General features: G+C 23.7%; 1 protein-coding gene across 1 annotated transcript; it reads right to left on the reverse strand.

Moving 5' to 3' along the window:
- Positions 1-7,277: 7,277 nt before the first annotated feature.
- LOC114127636 (fatty acyl-CoA reductase wat-like) lies at positions 7,278-20,695 on the reverse strand. The gene is made up of 9 exons (XM_050198635.1): positions 20,548-20,695; positions 17,869-18,243; positions 12,222-12,470; positions 11,340-11,485; positions 11,170-11,279; positions 10,800-10,992; positions 10,072-10,314; positions 9,667-9,924; positions 7,278-8,525 (listed from the first exon to the last, which is right to left on the reverse strand). The coding sequence occupies exons 2-9, from the start codon at positions 18,217-18,219 to the stop codon at positions 8,420-8,422; spliced, it is 1,656 nt and encodes a 551-aa protein (XP_050054592.1). The 5' UTR covers positions 18,220-18,243; positions 20,548-20,695; the 3' UTR covers positions 7,278-8,419.
- Between the last annotated feature and the right edge of the window lie 432 nt (positions 20,696-21,127).

Raw genomic sequence — 21,127 nt, forward strand, 5'->3', positions numbered from 1 at the left:
ATAAAAGTCATAAATACGAATCATTTTAAAATGAATATATTATTTCCTCCATTCAGAATATAAAATGTAAATTTTCGAGTGAAATATCATCAATTTTTCATTAGCTATACTATAATATTATTATAATTATAATTAAGTATAACAGTTTTACATTAGAGAAATTCAAACTTGACCTAAGCTCGGAATTCAATAATTATAGATATCATTCAAAACCTACTTACTCGCCTAACTACAGAGCTATCCTATCATTACATAGAATCTACAAAATTGTATGGACTTATTAAATAATAAGTTTTAGATTCTAATCGGAGCCATAAGTGGGTTAAATTCTTAATGTTGTGTTTTTCTTTTTTATCTGTTATCGCCTTTTGGGACATTAAATATGCTTCGGTTTTCGATATTTTAAGGATGGTTTTAGGTAGAACATTTGAACAAATATTATACTTTTATGATTAAAAATAAAAAGGTACCTATTTTTAAAATATTTTAAGACTATATTTGAAGTATTCATAAGTAAAAGAAATTTTCAATTTTTTTTTAGTGTATTTTTATAAATTTCGATTAAATATGATTTGCTTGTTTTAAATGTTTAAAATTACAAAATTCCTCAACATGAAAAATTGAACGAATTTTCATTTTTTAATTAAAAAATATCGAAAATCCATGGTAACTTTTTTTTAGAATTCATAAAAATAGCGTAAATTAGTAAATCAATTAACAGAAATTTATAAACATTTTTGTTTTAATCTAAAATTTCAAAATACAATAATAGATTTTTTATTGTTTTTTCAACATTTATATAAAAAAATCTATCAGAAAACTAATTCATTTTTTATGAATATTTCAAGTTCAGATGTTTACGGCATTCAAGATCTTATCCACAAACAATTTTTGATATTTCATTGTATTAAAATAATAATAATAATAATAATAATAATAATATTAGATACCTATTTGAAATTTGCACCAAATATTTACATTATTATTTTCATTATACATTTATACGATCAAATTTTAAACTATTTTTGAATTTTTTTATGGTTATGAGAGATTTTCAATTTTCTTTTATAGATGTCTTTAAAAATACAGAATCCCCAGGTTAAAATTCTTAAAAATTTTATACAAGATCTCACAAAATATATTCTTAGATCATCTGTATAAAATATTTAAAAAAACATATTCAAAATTTTTTCTATACATTCAAAATTAGAATTTTGACAAATTTTAATACGCAAAAAATTTAACACTATTTTGTATTTTAAAATTCATACAAATCTTTTTGTATTTAAATTTTGAAATTCCACTTACAAGATTCTTTATAAGTATTTTATACTAAAAAATAAAAATTTAAAAAATATAAAAAGACCATTATTAAAACAAATATTTTAAATTCAAATTAAAACAAAGTTACTCGTTTAAACGTTAAATAACGATATGCTAATTATTTTGTTATAATCTAAAAAAATTATTCGTGGGAATCTTAAACTTTGATATATTCTATATTGTTATAAATTTAACTATAAGCAATAATGTTTTTGATCTATTTTAAAATATTATCTATTTATAGTATTCGGTATTATGGATCTATGTTCACTATTTTACGGTACTTAACCAGAAATATTCTATAGAGTTATATAAGTTGATATAATATGAACAATAAGGTATACAAATAATATATTATATTTTTTACATAATTAAAATATTAAATACTAATTATATAATAAAATAAATACAAAATTTTCGGGAAAAAAAATTTTATTCTACTATAATACTAAAAATAAAATAAATTTCTTTAATAACTACATAAAATAATCATATCACTTGGTGATATAGGCGATAGACTGTTCCTGTTCAGAATCGTTTTTGTATGGAATGATTTATTATCAAATTCAATTTTTTCATACTTTAATAACTTACTCCTCAATGACGAGGTTCACTCCACATCTACTGTGTAGACTGTTTGGTTACCTACTTTCCCCTTTTTTATGTATAATATAGTTATGAAATGTATACTTACGATTCGATAACAAACAAAAATATATTGAGTTTACGCATTCTGTTTAGCGGGAATACATATTATTTTGCTTTGTTATTGTCGGTAAATAAATAAAACAAATAGAAAAGAATAAAAAGAACTGTTTTGAATTAGTGTATGCATTGTAACTTGTGAGCATGTATACCATAAGAACTTGATATAATGTTGATGGTTATGTTTACCAGAACGTGGACCAAGGATACCTCTGACATATTTTTTAACTTACATCAACACTATGTATATACTTATGTCAACACAGTTAGTAAATATTTAATACTTATAATAGTATATGAAGAAATTTTTATCGAATCAAAGAAAAAAACATTATCAATATCGAAGCGTTTAAATTTTTTTCCCAAACATAAATGATTACCTTAAGTACCTAATAAAATAAAATAAACGCTCCGTAATAAAAAAAAATAGTTATCTTTTATATTGTATTATAAAATACTGTTATTGTTCTATAAATATGTATTGAATGATTTAGCCATAATTATTTTAAATAACACAATTAGATAAAAAGCTGATCTGGGGCCCGCATATCCAAAACAGTTAAATCTGCGATTATGCCTACTAAAAAATCTCATTAATGATAATAAACATTCCAAAACCAATATTAAACTTTTTATTTGAAAACCCTTCTTAAACTTACATGGACGTACGGCTCGCAACTTTAGGGAAATGCAAAGAAAACTAATACAAACAACCTTTGAGTATTAAACCATTCCAATCCACTTGCTAGAAATGTCGCTACTCCCACAATTTTTGCAGATATATAACCCCCCCCCCCCCCGCAAGAAGGTTAAAATGTAAATGGTGACATGATCTGATTAATAATAAAAAATAATAATAATGAAATTAAAATAAAAGAAATTTAAAAAAAGAAAATCCTACTAATGAAAGTGTCGCAAAATAAGTAGCTGCTTTCCATAAACTATGTTACACATTTTATATTCGAGTATCAATTGAATACTTTTTATTTTTCTCTATGATTGATGAATAATTAATTGTCTTACAACCTAGTACGTATATTCCTCTATTTACTCATTGTGTAAATAAGTACAGATTATAAATTTCTTTTAAAAATAAAAAAAAATAATAACAAAACATTTTAATTATTTATTAAATAAATTTTCTCATAATTTGTTAATAAAAATATCGTTCAACTGTGTAACACCATAATATTATATATAAATTACAAAAAAAAATTAATTGTATATTATATATTTTAATGAATTTCAGTAAACTTGATCTGATATTTATGTCTAATATATACAATATACATAAATTATGCTTTATACTCAGGAACTGATATTATAATACCAATATTAAACTATCTTGATACGAATTTATTAACCATTGTGGGTGCTATTTGCCTTAACCTATATTTTATTGTTATAAAATATTTAAAACAATATACAATAGTCACTTTTAAAAAAAATGTCAAACGAAACTATTCTACAATACATCTTAAAATGTACAACTGCATAACATAATAGCTACAGTTTAATTAGTAGGTATTTAAAGTGAATAAAATTTGAGCTATTGTTATTGAATTTTTAATCAATAACAACGTTTAATGTATTTTTTGTTCTCTCTCTATCTGCGTAATCATTTATTTTAGATAAATATGTAATAAAATTATGTAAAAAAGAAATAGATATTATTGTTATTACTTAGTTAGGTATCATTTTTTGCTTATTAGTTATTAACATTATGAAAAATTATTTAAACTTTTTAGTAATCTATTATTTTAACGGTTTTTAAAATAATAATACAACTATAGCATACGCCCTGAGTACAAGAAAAAAATAATTGCCCCAAAACCCATCTTTTAGTCTTTATAACATGATTCTTTAATCTTTTTATTCAAAATATTCTTCTTATATTGTTGAATATGTTTTACATAATATATGTAGTATGTATACCACTAAGGATTATATCATAATAAATCAGTGTTTAATTGTGTTTACCTTTGATTACAAACGTTGTGTATAACGATTGTACTACATAATAAATTTAAATATTTTTAAAAGCAGTAAGTAGATTTGCATAAAATTTATGTTTTAGGTAAATCTTCATTTAGTAGTAGTATCAGGGCAAATACTTCTTGAATATTCTGAATCCCCATTAGATTATTGACACAAATTAACAAAATAAAACATTTTATCAATTATTTTAATTTATAATATTATAGGTACACTGATTACACTGTATACGTTTTGATAGATATTCCAGCCATCAGGTAGCAGATACTGCCGTCTAATGTCCATTTAGTCAACAGTGAAACTATTATCCGTAATAATTATTATTATAGTGTATAATGTTATACAAAGGATGTATGAAATTGTGGAGGTAGATCTTCTGTGGTTCAAATTTGGTTATGGTAGGATTCAAACCACCCCAAGGTTTATGAGCCAACTGCGCCACTATAAATGGCCTTGAAATGTAAAACACTGTCTTAATACAATAATTGTATTAGTTTTATCTATGCTAGTATTTCCTTGATCCATTTGTAATTAATTATTTAGGTAGATTCCTATTGGTAATAAAACTAATTATCTGCATCTTCTTTTTTAGTTACACATTATTGTGCAACGAGTTATCTTGTTATCGCCATAATAACTAGAATAATAATAATAATAGAATACGTCTAATGCTTCAAATGTATCACAAAAATCTATGTTTAAAGTTCATCAATATCGATATTCTTAAATGTTTTTTTTTTAAGTTAAACGATAACTTGCTTAGTAGAAAAATTAAAGAAAAGAGAAGTATTTATAAAAAAATTAATGTAAAATTGCTACATTGTTTTATGTTATCTGATTTAATACCAAATCTTTCGGAAGACTCCAATGCGTAATACCACATATTTCACAGAATCCCTTAAAAGTTTTCAGTGAACAAAAACATATTACTTATTAGCGATATATTATGAAATTATCGTCACAATTTCTTAATAAATAGTAATCAAAGTATTACGCTAATATTCCTTATAATGTGATAGTTATGTTATATCTTATAACTTTTATGATATGTATAACCGCAATTCAAAAAAAAAACCATTAATAATATTTTAACTAAGTCTCAGTTCTTTCAATGTCTCAAAACCTCTATAGGACTACTTTTGAACAAATTTATCTAATCATTTTTTATGCGCATACTTGTATCTAATTTTTGTATAATGATATACTTGTAACTTATAATTTATAATTTTTAATCATTGAAGAAAAATATTTTTACTTTTATAAAAACTAGTAATGATTAAAACAATATCGTGGTGAGAAAATACTTCATTACACGACCTACAAAGTTCAATTTCTCAATGTTCATACTATATTACTATTATACCTCAGAAGACAGAAATTATATCATTTATCCTGGGTGAAGGTTAACTGATTAAATCTATTATCCAGGATACATAAATACATATCTTTGAGACTTAATTTTATTGCACTGTTGTGGAGACAACATCCTGGTAACGTTTGTTCTTTCCGTAAATATCGCACGTGGAACATAAACAAATTGATAAAGATCAGTTATAGCACAGAACAATGGTTATAGATGAATGGAAAATTTTTTTGTTTTTATATTTTAAGATGACTAAAATTAAAATTAAAAAAAAAAATTTCAAGGGAATCTACCTTTTTATTACCTATATCAAATACATTGCTTTTTCTAAATTGTTTTTAAAATATAGTTTTTCCAGTTACTTTAAACCATGGGTTTTCAACCTTTTGAGCTTTACGCCCCCTTTTAAACTATTGTATGAGTTCACGCCCCACCCCCTCACTACTATAAGATTGATGTATGCATAATACTTATATGTAAATATATATAAATATATTGATATATATTATAATACGACATTACTCACTTTAATGTTGGTTATTGAATTAATATGAATATAACTTCAATGAAGTTTTTTTCTATCATATCGTTTGCTCAGTAAACTAAATAATGCTAACTTTGATTTTATTATTTAATAAATATATTAGCTATAATTTTTCTGTACTAATTATATCACTATGTTTCTATTATGTTTATATTGAATTGTACTTTCTATGTGTTCTGTTTTACTGTGTTATAAACATTTACTACCTACATATTAATATTATATTAAATTTCAAATGCAATCATAAAATTTCGGACGGGCGCTTATAAATAAATAAATACACAGAATTTAAATAAATAATACACAGTTCATAATATAATGTATTGTATACGAATATACATATAATTGTATTTGAATTAGGTATTACTTAAACTAAAAACTTAAGCAAAGTTTGAAGAAAAAGTAAATGCCATAAAATTATTTAGATACCTATTTAGTTAAATTAAAATCTGATACCATGTTGACTTAAAATATAGGTACATAATTTATAGTTTAACTGGTTAGATAACTAGTAAACTTACTTAGCGAAATAAATAATAATATGAGGTGAAATAATTGTGAGATTCTAGAATACATATTGTATTTTTTTACCGCAAATGTCTATAAAGTCTATAGATAGTTACATACATAATAAATAATAATTATAATCAAAAAATGTTATAAAATATTTAAATTATATAATTAAATTTATCATTGAACCTCTATGATATTACAGAACACGCGTGTGAAGTTGTATTTTAATCCAACAAAGAATTTTTGTAGAAAATAGTTGGTTATTATTGTCCTACAGATGATATTATAAACATAATTATAACAAAATAATATACTATAAAACAATCCAATAGATTAGTTCTAACGTTCTACATTCGATTTTACCTTAAATATTCTAATGGAAAATAATTAATATATAGTTTTATAGTAAAGTATATAAAATACATTACAATTTAATTTTTTACTTTTAATCCACTTCCAACAAATATATACCAATTAAATTTACTTTATTACGAAAAAAAATATTAAAGTGAAAAACCAAAGTATTTTATTGTTTCAAAAGTGATAGCCGACACAATAAAAATACACATCATCGTAAAATCAATGCATACATTACCTACCTACTCTTTTCAAAATCTAAAAACAAGTCGAATATATCAAAAATTGTTTTTCTATAAATACTAACCATTCCCATTTTCACATTGTTTTTGTTAGTTTGTTTTATAAATTATAAATACTGGGAATTTTCTATTTTTTATCCCCAAATATCTCACTCAATAATACCAAAGACAACCTCCAATGCTTAATAATAAAACATTTTTTTTTTTAAATCTAAAAAATGTCATTAGACTCAAAGTTAGATAGGTACAATACGTATATTCTTAGACAATATACATAATTAACAATATACAATATACAATAAACAATATAAACAGTTTTAAAAAAAAAACTGTAAAATAAAAAATAAACATATCATTTTCACAAGGTTACACAATTATATAACAAAACACGAAATAACCTGATAAAAATACAAAATATTTCGAAGAATTACATTGTTACAATGTATATATTATAGTTCAATTTACGAAACTAAACTTTTAAATATAACTTTACATACGTTTAGTATTCATATTATGTTTAGATCATTGGACTATAAGTATATAATTTATGTGTGAATGTATAATAAGATTAACTATCAATAAATTAAAATCATAAATGCGCATAACTCAATTAATAGTTATTAATATACATTTTATAAGAAACTTAACAATATTATACTTCTAAAAATTGTTTATCGAAATAATATAGCTTATAAGTTTCTACGACACAGCTTATCTACCGAGGTTTAAACATAGTAGACATCATATTATGATGTTGACATAATGGTTATGCTTTGATATAATATAACTTAAAAAAAATAATAATAACATAATATATCGCAATAATATTAATTAAGAAATATATATTATATATATATAATATTATACGTGTTTAAAAGCAGGAATTAGATATACATAAAATATACCTAATATTTTAGAATAATTATTATATAAATATAATTAAATATTTTATTCTAAACTATTACAAAATTAAAAATAAACAAACTCAAAATAGATTTTATCATAATTGTATACAATTAAAGAATATGACTACCAATATTTAAGTGAAACAGCAACTTTTTAAGAAACAGAATTCCATACGTTAATTATTCTAAGAATATTTTGTTGTCACAACTAACGGGTTAATCGGGTCATAAACGTAAGTACCTAATATTATTAATAAGTAATAATATAGGCATGTAGGTATATAGAGCTCAATATTGTTGAAATATCCAACAATAAGAATAAAAAATTAGGAATTGTATTCGAGAAAATACCTTTCTCAAAAACAACATAAAACACTTGTACATATTTTTATAATTACAAATACTTTCAATAGGTAAATGTTGGTAACAAGTCCAATTATAATCAGTCATGTTGTAATCTGCAAGAGTTTCTTTACATGAAACCAGTCAATTTGAGAAACAGAGAAGTAAAAGTCCATGCACAGTACAGCAAGAAGGCGTATATAAATACTAATAAACCAATGTGCGCAATGTATAATCTGAAAACAATAAGACAATTTAATAATATGACAATAATCTTTGGCCAATGAATGGCAATGTAATTTATTATTCAGAAATCAAGAATAATATCAATAAGAAAATTATGTGTTTAGAAATATTTTAAAAATATCGGTTTGTAATCGTCCTTTTTATTAATATTGTGTCAAATATTCAAATTATAATAAATAACAATATAATATTTTATAATATAATAATCATAAATAACACTTCCATAATTTTATAAACCCTAGTACTACAGTGGTAGTCAATATGCGATATTTTAAAACAAAATCTGTAATAGTTTTTTTTTTTTTTTTTTAAGACAGAAACAAAAAATAAAAATATGAAGCAGGTATAAAAAAAAAATAAAAAATTCATTAAGACATTCATCCATCTATAATATAGTGGTATTCAATGGTTTCAAATTATTAAAAACCAGACAAACAGGTAACCGCTCTCCTGTATAGTAGATTCAGAGAGTAACACGACATACAGTAGGTCAATATAATAGATAAATAAATCAAATAAATAAATTATTGAATTCAAAAAACCAGGCATTTTTACTTTTTTAAGGATTAACTATTGAAAATTAAATCGTTTTTTTTTTGCTATAAAATTGTCTTGAAGTCCAACAAAAAATACAAAATAAATAAAAAAATGTAATTTAGGACACAAATAATTGTAAAATCAATACATTCATCGTTCCGCTCAATATTTAAAACCAAAACATAATTAGGTATTTCCCGATTAGGCATTTAATGGAAAATGCTCAACGTTATTTCAAAATTATATATCATACAATTTTTAATAAAACATTATAATATAAACATTGAATATTAAAATAACTGTAATATAAATATTAAATAAATATAAGATGAAAGTGTCAACGAATCCGCATAAAATTCACTCCTGCTTATTAAACTCTTAATGATTATTACATTTCATTTATTATATAATAATAAAAAAAGTTTTATATTCAATGTTTATGTAAATATAAAAATATTTAGAAAGATATTATGTTTCTTCTGATTTTTAAATTCAAAATATGAGCTGATTTTAAAAATAAAATGAATTCACGCACGATTTATCAACACATATTTTATTGTCATATAGTGACGCTATCTCAATTGTATAACTTACTTTTCCCATTTTTTCCTTGCCGCAGGCAATGTATGTATATCATCTTTTACGAGGTAAACTCTTAAGCCAAGACAATGGGCCTGACTAAAGTATTCCCATGATAACTGGTTTATGTCAAAATTAAATATATCTTTATCTTGACTATCAAGAGTATCCCACAACGCCAGTATTCGATCATTAGTGAACGTCCATTCTTTGTCAGAGAAATAAGCTAATATATCACGTACTTTATCGATCTTTTTATAGATTTTCATCAGTCTATACGGAATAAAATACAATTGTAATTGTTACAATATAATATTTATATAAAGATCTGGTTTGATATTTCAAATTTATCATAACAAAAATGTATGTTTAAACCAAAATAATATAACAGATTTTACTTTTTTCTAATACATCACTTACATTGGTTTTTGTCCAACAATTACAGCTAACGTGTCCAGTAAATATCCAGGAATGATGTGGAAACAAAAGTTTAAAAGCGCATAAAAGTATGGATTGTTGGTGGCCATAAATGAGTAGTACCAGATTGCCCGGATCGTGGGCCAGTAAATTCCATGACGTCTGTTCATCTCAATAAAATCTATCCACCTTATAGGTTTTTGCCCTGCACTTGAGCATGTGTATATCGGTATTTCTTCAGCTTTTCTGTAAATGAAATTCAAATATAATGTATTGAAAGATCATTACTAACTAATATATTGTTGGTATAGCATTAAAGCTAAAATTAGAATATCTTATTATCAAAAACTATGCCTATGCCTTTACATTATTGAAATAATTAATACTAATTCCAAATCTCTGAGAATCGTTAGCTTTCAAATTATTATAAAATTACCAAAATCAATTTAGTATAAAATAGGTAATTGATAAATGCTATTACTTTCTTCGTAAACATATAGTAAAAAAAGAACTTCAAAAAGTTACCAAATAAAAGTAACATTTTTAAACATGATTTAAACCCTATAATTGCAACTTTAACACTCCTTTTAAACAGAGTCTGAGAGTCACATATATGGAATTTTATAAAACCTCTTTTAGAACAGTAACACCAATGACCAATAAATGTATTACTCTAAAACTTAAATGTAAATACGTGTATGATATAAAAAGTATATTTTAAATTAATTTACTCATTTGTTGCAGTTTCTTTGGTTGAACATATAAGAGCGTTAACAACCATGTCAACTGGAATCATATCAGTAACCATATTAGAATCGCCAAAGTAGGTATGAAGAACTCCTGTACCAGCTCCAACTATAAGTCCTGTAGGACCATAAACATTATCTATCCAACCCCTTACTGGTTCTCGGTAAGTAGCAATAACTGTAAAAATAATATATCAATTATAAATCTACAACATTTATGTTATTTATAATTTTTATAAAAAAAAAATCATCTATGAATTTCATTTTATGAATCATATACCAATTTCAATCCCTTATTTATTATAATATCAAATATGTATACACTATTGTAAATTTGTTAATCGAATGTACATACCAACGGTGGGACGGAACACTAATATTGGAAGATCTTGTGCTTCTCTTCGAATGACGTCTTCTGCCAAGGATTTGGTAAATGCGTAAGTATTTGGTAAATCACCAATGATTCTTAAAATTGTTGTTATTATTAAATTTATATCCGTTTAAAAAAAAAACTGATAACCTTACTCTTTAGTCATATCTTGAAGCGTTTGATCGTCTTTAGAAGAAATCAATTTTAAAATATCTTCATAGTCAGCAATAGGATCGTAAAATTTTTCTTCGACATGCAATCGATTACAGTTTGAGTACGCCGTGGAAACGTGTGCCATGACCTAATGAAATAAGAATTGTAATCAAAGTTTGAAAACAAGGGAAACTTAAGAACCTCCATTTTATTAACCATCAATTTTTCATAACACAATAGTGTGTATGAGAGAATATTTTTTTACTTTCAAATTATAATCTAAAGACATTATATGTATAGTCACGTGCTAAGTCATAATACTACAATGTTTCCCAACTTTAATATCTTGACCTATTGTATCTAAATTGCGTAAGTTATGATTTTATGAAGAAATGTCAATACATAACAATAAATGTATTTTAAATTAAAATTGTTTAAACTATAAAAACTTAATTTTTATTTTAGAACTAAATACTTAGATGAAGATGCCTTTGAATTATAATAATTACATTTTTTACTTATCTTTGAATCAATTTCAAAGATAGTTTTTTACAAATTATTCATACTACATTTTAATGAAGCAAGGTTTAATTTTAAAAAATATATATGTATAATTATTCCATATCCTTATTATAACTGTGCCAACCCTTATAGTTTAAGGTAACGCTACTTTATAGAAAAATATTTCAATATACGATACATAATTCTTTATCAAAACTTAAATCCTTAATATTGTGAAAATCTGTAAAATATAGATACAGAAATACAGTATATTGGTCAAGTGTACAAGTATAAAGATGTATAAAGTTTAATCTCACGTTTTTAAAAATAAAGACTAACAAAATATATTTATATAAAACATACAAATTTAAAAACACTTTTACCTTTAAGTTGGTTATTTTTCTGGCCAAATTTAGTAATTCTCTTGTTCCAGAAACATTTATGTTCATAGCTACACGAATATGTTCATCAAAACGCACAGTAGCTGCTCCATGGAAAATGATGTTCACTTCGTTAATCAATGTATTTCGACTGCTGACACTTAATCCTAAACCTGGCAAACTACAGTCACCAGCTACTCCAGAAACTTTATGATAATACTTGGGTACTTCATGTTTTAATCTTTTAAAAAGCTGAAACATTATAATTTTTATACAGTTTAATAGATAATTATTATCGCGATTTATTTACTATAAATATAACATAATGTAAATGTAAAATATTTTAGATACAAAAAGGCGCAGACATCTGATTTATTTATTTTTTCTATATTTTTTCATCTTTTTTATTTATGAGGTTATTATGCCTTTAATAAGCCTATGTAGTTTAGTGATTTCACCTAAACATTATAAATATAATAATTAGAAAGTAACCTAAGCCTATTATGTTTTATTATATATTACAAAAAAATAACCATAAAAACTAAGAATAGGTATTCTAAAATTATTTTTATTAAGCAATATAATACTATGTATTATAATGATGTCTATTATGTTTAGATTAAGGAAAACATTTTTAATATTCCACGTTTTCTTTCAGTTTATTTGGAATACAGTTTAAAATTGTTATTACCTACTAAGTCATCTCAACAATGTTATTCAAATTTAATCCATACATCGTCCAAACTATAGCAAAAACTAAAAAAAAAAAAAAACTAAAACTTGTTCATATTTGTTGAAGTGTTTATTTATTAAAATTATTTACGTACTTTAATATTTTTATTAAAAAAATAATGTATTTTTTTTTCTTTTCTTTACTTATTAAAGACTTTTCTGATTCAACAAATGTTTATTGTATAAGGAGGAGTTATTAAAATACATTAATTAGGTTCTAATAATTATGATATTGGAGTCATAACTGTGAAGTAATTAGTCTAATATATGCATCAGTAATAGTATTATGCAAATATTAAATTATTTATTCATGTTTATTCAACAAACCCCAATTAAATTAACTCTATACCTATATTTACATTAGGTAAGGTTATTTCAAATTTAAATGTAGCTTCCATATATTATACAGAAGTAAATTTTAATAAAAATAATACCAAGTTAAATTTCTTGTGCCTTAGTTATACCACATGTTTTTATATAATTAACGATGTTATTTAGGACACGAAATGCGCATTGGTCAAATATGAATGGTAATCAATACCATATCTATTAACTATTAATAAAGTTGGACTATACTATATACGTTTTTACTTAAATGACTATTAATTAAAAAAAATATCGAATAAAATATTATATCTATGTGGATTGTAGGTGTAAGTATACTATGTATAATTCTACATTTATATAAAGTGTACTTTGTAAAAAAGTGAAAATAAAATTAATTTTCTGGTCTAATAATACTGCTTATAATTTAGTATCTGTACAATCTGTGATTTTAACACAAAATTATAAATATTTTGGTTTTCAGTCACACAAATTTTCAGTAATTTAAAATTAATTGCTACCAATAACTTAACAGAAAATTATATTACATTCAGGACTCGCCTTATTCAAAATGTATGATGACATACTAACCTCTATCATAACATGTATTATATTATATTTTTATAATATAATTATAATATTTTATTTTTATAATATAATTATATCACCGAAAAGGTAGCGCCCACCAGTATTTTAAGTATTTAATGAATATATACAATCTCCCCCGAAGGGTATTTATGTTACTTAATACGTAATTGACAATTTACATTATAATTATTATTATTTTTAGTTCAAAGGAGTTAATATCCACTCAATAATACCCTTTACGTAATAAGAATAGTTCAAATTAATGTTCAGTATTTTAAAAGCTTCTCTCATCATTTTACGAATTTAAGTGATTTCATAGTTTATATTAAATTTTAACACGGGTACCTACTAATATAATAGTGTAATAGCTATTATTGTGAAATATATATATTATATATATATTATAAATAGTATTCGGACTTTTCACGGTGAAAATCATTCAATATTTTGTCTAACCTAACGATAAACAAATATATACATACATAGGTATTTTTTAAATCACTTTAATTTTTCTATTTTAACGTACAACATACTCCATACATATTTCATATTTTCATGGACGATATGTTTTAGTTTATAATCTTGTTTCGCTACAACTTTTTCTTATTTCTAGTTAATTTTATTTCCTGTCTTACAAGTCTGTGAATATTTTTTTAGTATCTGAGTATAATACAATATAACTTACTACATACAAAAGATAAAACATAATACTAAAATAAGTTTACAGTTTAATTCCGCGTTTATCCTAAGTTATTATAATTTATTTATGATAACTAAATTAAAATTAAAAATATCTTGAATTATTAAAAATATACACTACTTACAATTAATAAATATGCATTTGCCTATATGGTAATTAAATAAAATAAGAAAATCTGAAAATACTTTGAATTTGTAGGAACATTTATAAATTAAGAATAAATAAAAAATAAATTAATATTTAACAAATTGACCCGGCAAACATCATTTTGCCTATAATTTTTATATTTTATATTTAGCTCCGAAAACGTTATATCATGCATATAATCATAAATTCAAACAAAAATCCAATCAAAAACGCACTGAGTTTTTCCCGAATTTTTCAATTTTCCTAACAACTTTTACAATTTTTTTTACGTAAAATCCACATTTGTACTATTGCGTATAGATGATTCTGGTGATAATATGAATAAATTTATTCTACATTTAAAAGTACCTAATGATAAATCATCGAATTTGTAAAACTATGTTCAGAATAATAAATTTTTCTTATTGTTCATCGCTGAAACTTCCTCAAAATCGTGTGAATAATTTTTTTGTACGTCTATCTTAACTATTTATCTCTAATAAAGTTAGTGAATATGAGGGAAAATGATAACTCTAAAATAGGTACTAACCATAAGTTTAATTTTCAATCGATTAAATGATTATTACTTTAAACTTTTGGAGCTCATACCATAAACTTGAAGTCAACAATAAAAAAATAAACTAACATATTATATTGTTATAATTCACTTAACTTGGAATCTAAAATCTACATCGAACCAGTTGCATTATTTTTTTTTTTAATTTTAATGTGACTTAAATTTAAAAAAAGATGCTTGTTAATATGTATTTTAATTCGTCGTTCTTTTAATAATTTAAAATTTTAGAAGTTACTTACTTAAATTACAAAATATAAATTATACTAATACATTACAAGAAACTGTTTGAGTATTATTAATATATTTTCAATAATATTGACAGGAAAAACACATTTCACCGTTAAAACGCTTAACTTAATCATAGATGTCAATTATTTCGAAGAATTATTGTCGATACATTTATAAATGCTTATGTAGATATTTAAAATGTAATTTAAAATCTTAGGACTCCCAGACATCATTAGGTAGATAATTTAATTTCAATACTAAAACGTGGTTGTGAGTAAATTTGTCAAATATCAAAAAAAACCATAAATTGGACATAAATGCATATTAATTAGTATCCAACATTGAACAATTTATAGTTGTACAATTTTCTAAAATTTACGATTAAATTTAATTTTTCTGTTTGCTTAAAAAAATTTTGTAACAATGTTTTTCGGGCCAAAATTAATTTATTTTATTTAACACAATTATCAGTCTTATAATACTACATACAACAGTAAAACATAATCACTAAAATAATTCAATTGAAGTATGTAAAATGGTTAGATAAGTATATTGTGTATAATATGCCTAAATTGTAATTATTTGGATAATCCTTGGAATTTAAAAATATCAAACGTAGTACTTCCGTATTCATTTACCTAATGTGTACAAGTATATTACTAAACAGAAATCATTAAAGACATCAGTTTATTCAAAGGTCTGCTATTAATATTAACTTGTTAGCTATTAATTATAAATTAATATAATATAACAAAGTATTGCCTATTATAAATAAATTTACGTACAACCTATTAACCAATATTATTAAAATATTTTACATAATAGGTATGCCGTATAGTTAATATTATCATACAATAATCAACGTTTATTGTTTTTTCAGATTTTATATTTTCGGATACTAAAATTATCAAAAATATCATGTGATACAGTAAACGCCGTATAGGTACGATTATACTCGTAAATTAAACACAAATTTAATAGATACATTATACGGACAGTCCTAGGATTTTTCTGTATTCGTTCAAAATATAATATGTCATAATATTATAATCAATAATTTAAAGCTTGACATTAGTAAATATTTAAAAAAAATGATTTCGTACCATACTGTTTTAAAGTCTACTGATGACTGACCTAAAATTAGTTTTTATGAAATAGAAAGTGTATTTAAGTGTAAACATTACCACCGAACACCAAAGAAATTCAAGGACGTCGAGAGAGCGTCTCTCGCTAATATTGTGATGTAATTCAATAAACTCGATCAGACAACTTATAGTATGCACACTCATGCACACGGTGTGTTATGAAATGTTGATTAATCTCAATGTTGACTATACCAGTTATAACAGATATTTAAAATAACAATATTAATAAAATTTAAAATTTCCTATAAAAGTATAAAACATAAAATAAAAGTCAAGTAGGTACTTGTTCAATGCAAAATTAGGATGTACAATGTACATAGTTTTCAAATTATGCACTGTACGCATATTACAAGTATACTTATAATATTTGTATGCTAGGTATACGTTTGTAAATGTCACAAACACATATACACAAATATTTACTACTCTGCAGACTTGATGAAAACAATTTATAGCATAAAATCAAAAATATAAACCCATAAAAATCGTTGTACTACAAAAATATATAAATTTCAAAACATCTTATAAGCAGTGAAATACTGGGATAATAATATTATATAAGAAAAATTAAATCATACTAAGTTATCTGGATGAATTAAAAAGATATTTAAACAATAGACATATTGTCTATTGTTTCATATAGTTTAGATTAATACATTAAATTCAATTATATATACAAAATAGTGCTCAAACTATGCTTTTGGGGGTCACATATACTGCTCACCTCGATAAGTAAGTACCCAGGTAATTAGATATTATAAATAGTTTATGTAATGCAATATAAATTAAACGTGTATTTGACTAATAATTATTTATAAATTCCCCAAAAAAAATATTAGAGATATAGCATAGGTATATTATTTATATTAAATGTAGGAAAAAATAGAATAAAATATAAAGAATATTTTTAAACGTTATTTTACATTAAATATACGTAATACATATAGTTTTTTAAGTCTTTAGAGTAGATAAACTTTATTTGTTTCACCCCTTCCAACGAATAACGTAGGACCAAATTACAGGCACGGCAATGCATATACTCTACCTATGTCCTATATATAATATAAACATTTATTTTCCCAACCTAGGAAACAATAAATAATTTTTTTTTAATTTTAAGTTTAAAGACACAGTTGAAGAAGAGCTTAATATTTCAGTATTTTAAACAAATCAAATTTAAATAACGTTCATAAAAAATAAAAGTATACATTAATAAATATTTATATTTACCCTGTCTTCAAATATATCTTCCAATCGTTCATCGACGTTTTTCCCCTTTTTAGATCGGATCAGCAAATAAATATGTTTAATGTGAGGACATGTTCTAAGAAGTTTTTCCACTAGAACTTTGCCCATAAAACCAGTACCACCGGTTATAAATACAACTGCATCCCGGAAAAACTCTTGTATTGGACTTCCGATTTCAGACGCGTCAACTTCTCGAGGTTCGTTAAAGCTCCGCTCACCCAAAAGCTCCAGAGGATCCAAATAGTATTTAGAATTTATAATATCTTTGATAGGCACTAAGGGTGCACTGTCTTGCTTTTTCTCGATATACTTACGATGTAAATCGAGAGCCATTTTGTGGAATTTTAAATTCAATTACTGCAACAACAAAAATTTTAACTGATAATTATAAAGTTATATGTTTGAGATTCAGGTAGCTAAAATAATAAATTAAAAAAAAAAGTTTTTGTTTTTATTTAAATCATTACAATTTATTAGAGCGTTAATACTTAAATATACATATTAAATAATATGTTACAGATATGTAGCTTAGCTAATGCATTTCGTATTAATATATTATTAACAATACATCCTGTTGAAAATTATTAAAATGAATATTAATACCTAAATAACGTAATATTTATAAATTGGCTAGATTTATTTGCATAAATACAGGTATATTGGTATTATTTTGGAAAGTTATATATGTGGTATAATTATAATAATCTAAATAATTTTATTAAACGTAAGTTGAACGAAATAAAATATTGTACATAATATACAAATACAATGATTATCATGTATCATAAAATAATTAAAACTGTATTGGGCTTAGCTCTTATATGATAACTAATATGATTGGAATTTCGGAATCTAACTCACTATTATGTTTTCTCACATGGTTACCTTGACCTGAAGACGCCTAAAATGTCCATTCAACAATTAATGTACGTAGTAATGTAGGTAACGTATCTATATTATATTACAAAGTCAATATCAAGTCCCAAATGTAACTCGTTTTTATTGGATACCTATCCTAACCTATATAATATTAAATATTACACATTGCTTAATTAATATTCACAATATCCCAACACATTTGATTAGAGATACAAAACACGTTGCGATTTCAACTATTAATTATCTATCTACCTCCATCATAACCATATTTTTGTTTTAAGTTTAAAATATTCAAGTAAAACTTTATTATACAAATTAACTTAACCTATAAACCATTGTGTTTTAACATAACAAATTAACAACATTACGTGTATTATTGACGAATTGTTCATCTAATATTTTAATATTTTATCTCAATACTCAGATAATCATCTACACGAAAAATGGAGACGAACCGTTTCGACATAGCAAAACGTTCTATCAAATTCAACTATTGCTTTCACATGTCATAACTACTATGGCATCGTCTTAGCATGTATGTAGTATAATTTTTAAATTCTTATAATTTTTTTATTTTTTTTGCATATACATTTTATAACCTACCGCAACATACTGTATTGTAATTATTTATGTCACCGTATTTAAATAAATCAGAAAGTGTATTTTTATTGATTATCTAATGATAATAAAACTAGAATAAACTAATACATGTATTAGCAAACTATAAAATACAAAATATGTTGACCGATTTAAAATTAATGGTTTACAATAATACGAAATAAACTGCCCATAAATCAAATTTAAAACGAAGTTACTATATAATTATTTATAATTTTAATAATATGTAAAATAAAACCGGATGAATACTCAGCAAATAATAGTAATAATCACAGTAAATGTCAGTTGTTTAGAATTATAAACAAAGTTGTAGTACGAAATAAATAAATAAAATAGTTTAATATTATATAAGGTTATCAGATTTAAATAGTAATGCCGTTATCAATAACGTGAAGGTATGTTTTTTTCTCTTATGATCGACCAACTGTTAATTTTTCCTACCTTCTTATTTATATATTATGTATTGTTAAAATGGAATCTATATTTATATTTATATCAAGTCTAAGGTTTCAAACCTATTTAAAGATCAAACTTTTGTTATTTCGTATAAAATTGAAAAACATATTTATCTAATGCATTCAATTGTATGTGCATTGTATTATTTTTATTAACAAATTATGAATAGTTGCTATAAATTTCAGAACACAAATAATATCAATCATAATGTGGCCATAATAGAATTCATACATCATTTTAATTTTAAAGTTCAACATAGTTGTTGGACCACAAACATAAAATATCATTTTTTTAAATCAGGTATTAACTATTCTATTAATTATAACAAACATACATTGAAGTATAAATACGAAAATCTCGGTCAATTGTTTTGACATGATTGAACAATGATTGAAAAATAAATTACTTTTTTACTATTGTAAATATTTACACTAATATTGCATATTTTGTACATTTAAGAAATTATTCGTCATCGACTTATCCTAACATATTTTTAATAATTTAAAATAGAATTACATATCGTAGTTTAAGATATTAGGCATTTATGATATTACCAGTATTGCTATCCAGATACTTAAATTAGTTTCTATACTAACAAAGATATTTATTTTTATTGAAAAACGAATATTTATTATTTTCCAGCTATATAAATATAGCTGATAAGAACAATTAACTAAGATTTTTAATAAAAACTGATTAAGTTCTTACCTCCTTTAAAACAACGATTGATAATAAATACAAGCACTCTGCAGATAGAAACTACTTGAACGATGTACCGCGACGGAATGGCCGTGAGTCCAAACTCAAATCTCTGACACAGTGACTGGATTGAGGAATTACTGGTGTTTTACACTTCAAGGCCTCAAACCTATAACACTATACGTACACAAGACACATATTATCTATCCTTCTCTCGGTCACATTTAAGAATTTGCGTCTTGCGTCAAACAAAATCATACGAGTACCTACATTATTACATTATTATCAGTAACATCCAATTGAATTTCACTTTCAAATTTTGTTTTTAAAATAATATAAAATAGCTTAAAAATATAATCAGCTATAAATTATAAGTTATTTTTTTTTTTATATAACTAGTCGATGTCTTCTGAAATAATATATACATAATATATTATATTAAATATAATCTAATCGTGTACTTGATTAATTTAAAATAAATTTACCATTTTTACTATTACAGTAAAAATGTTAAATGTTATTATACCCAGCTGCCATTACAGTAAAATAAGGATCCACCGTCTGTTCCTAAACTCGATATTAGCACTCT

Source organism: Aphis gossypii, chromosome 1 (assembly GCF_020184175.1).
Source record: "Aphis gossypii isolate Hap1 chromosome 1, ASM2018417v2, whole genome shotgun sequence".
Lineage (NCBI taxonomy): Eukaryota > Metazoa > Arthropoda > Insecta > Hemiptera > Aphididae > Aphis > Aphis gossypii.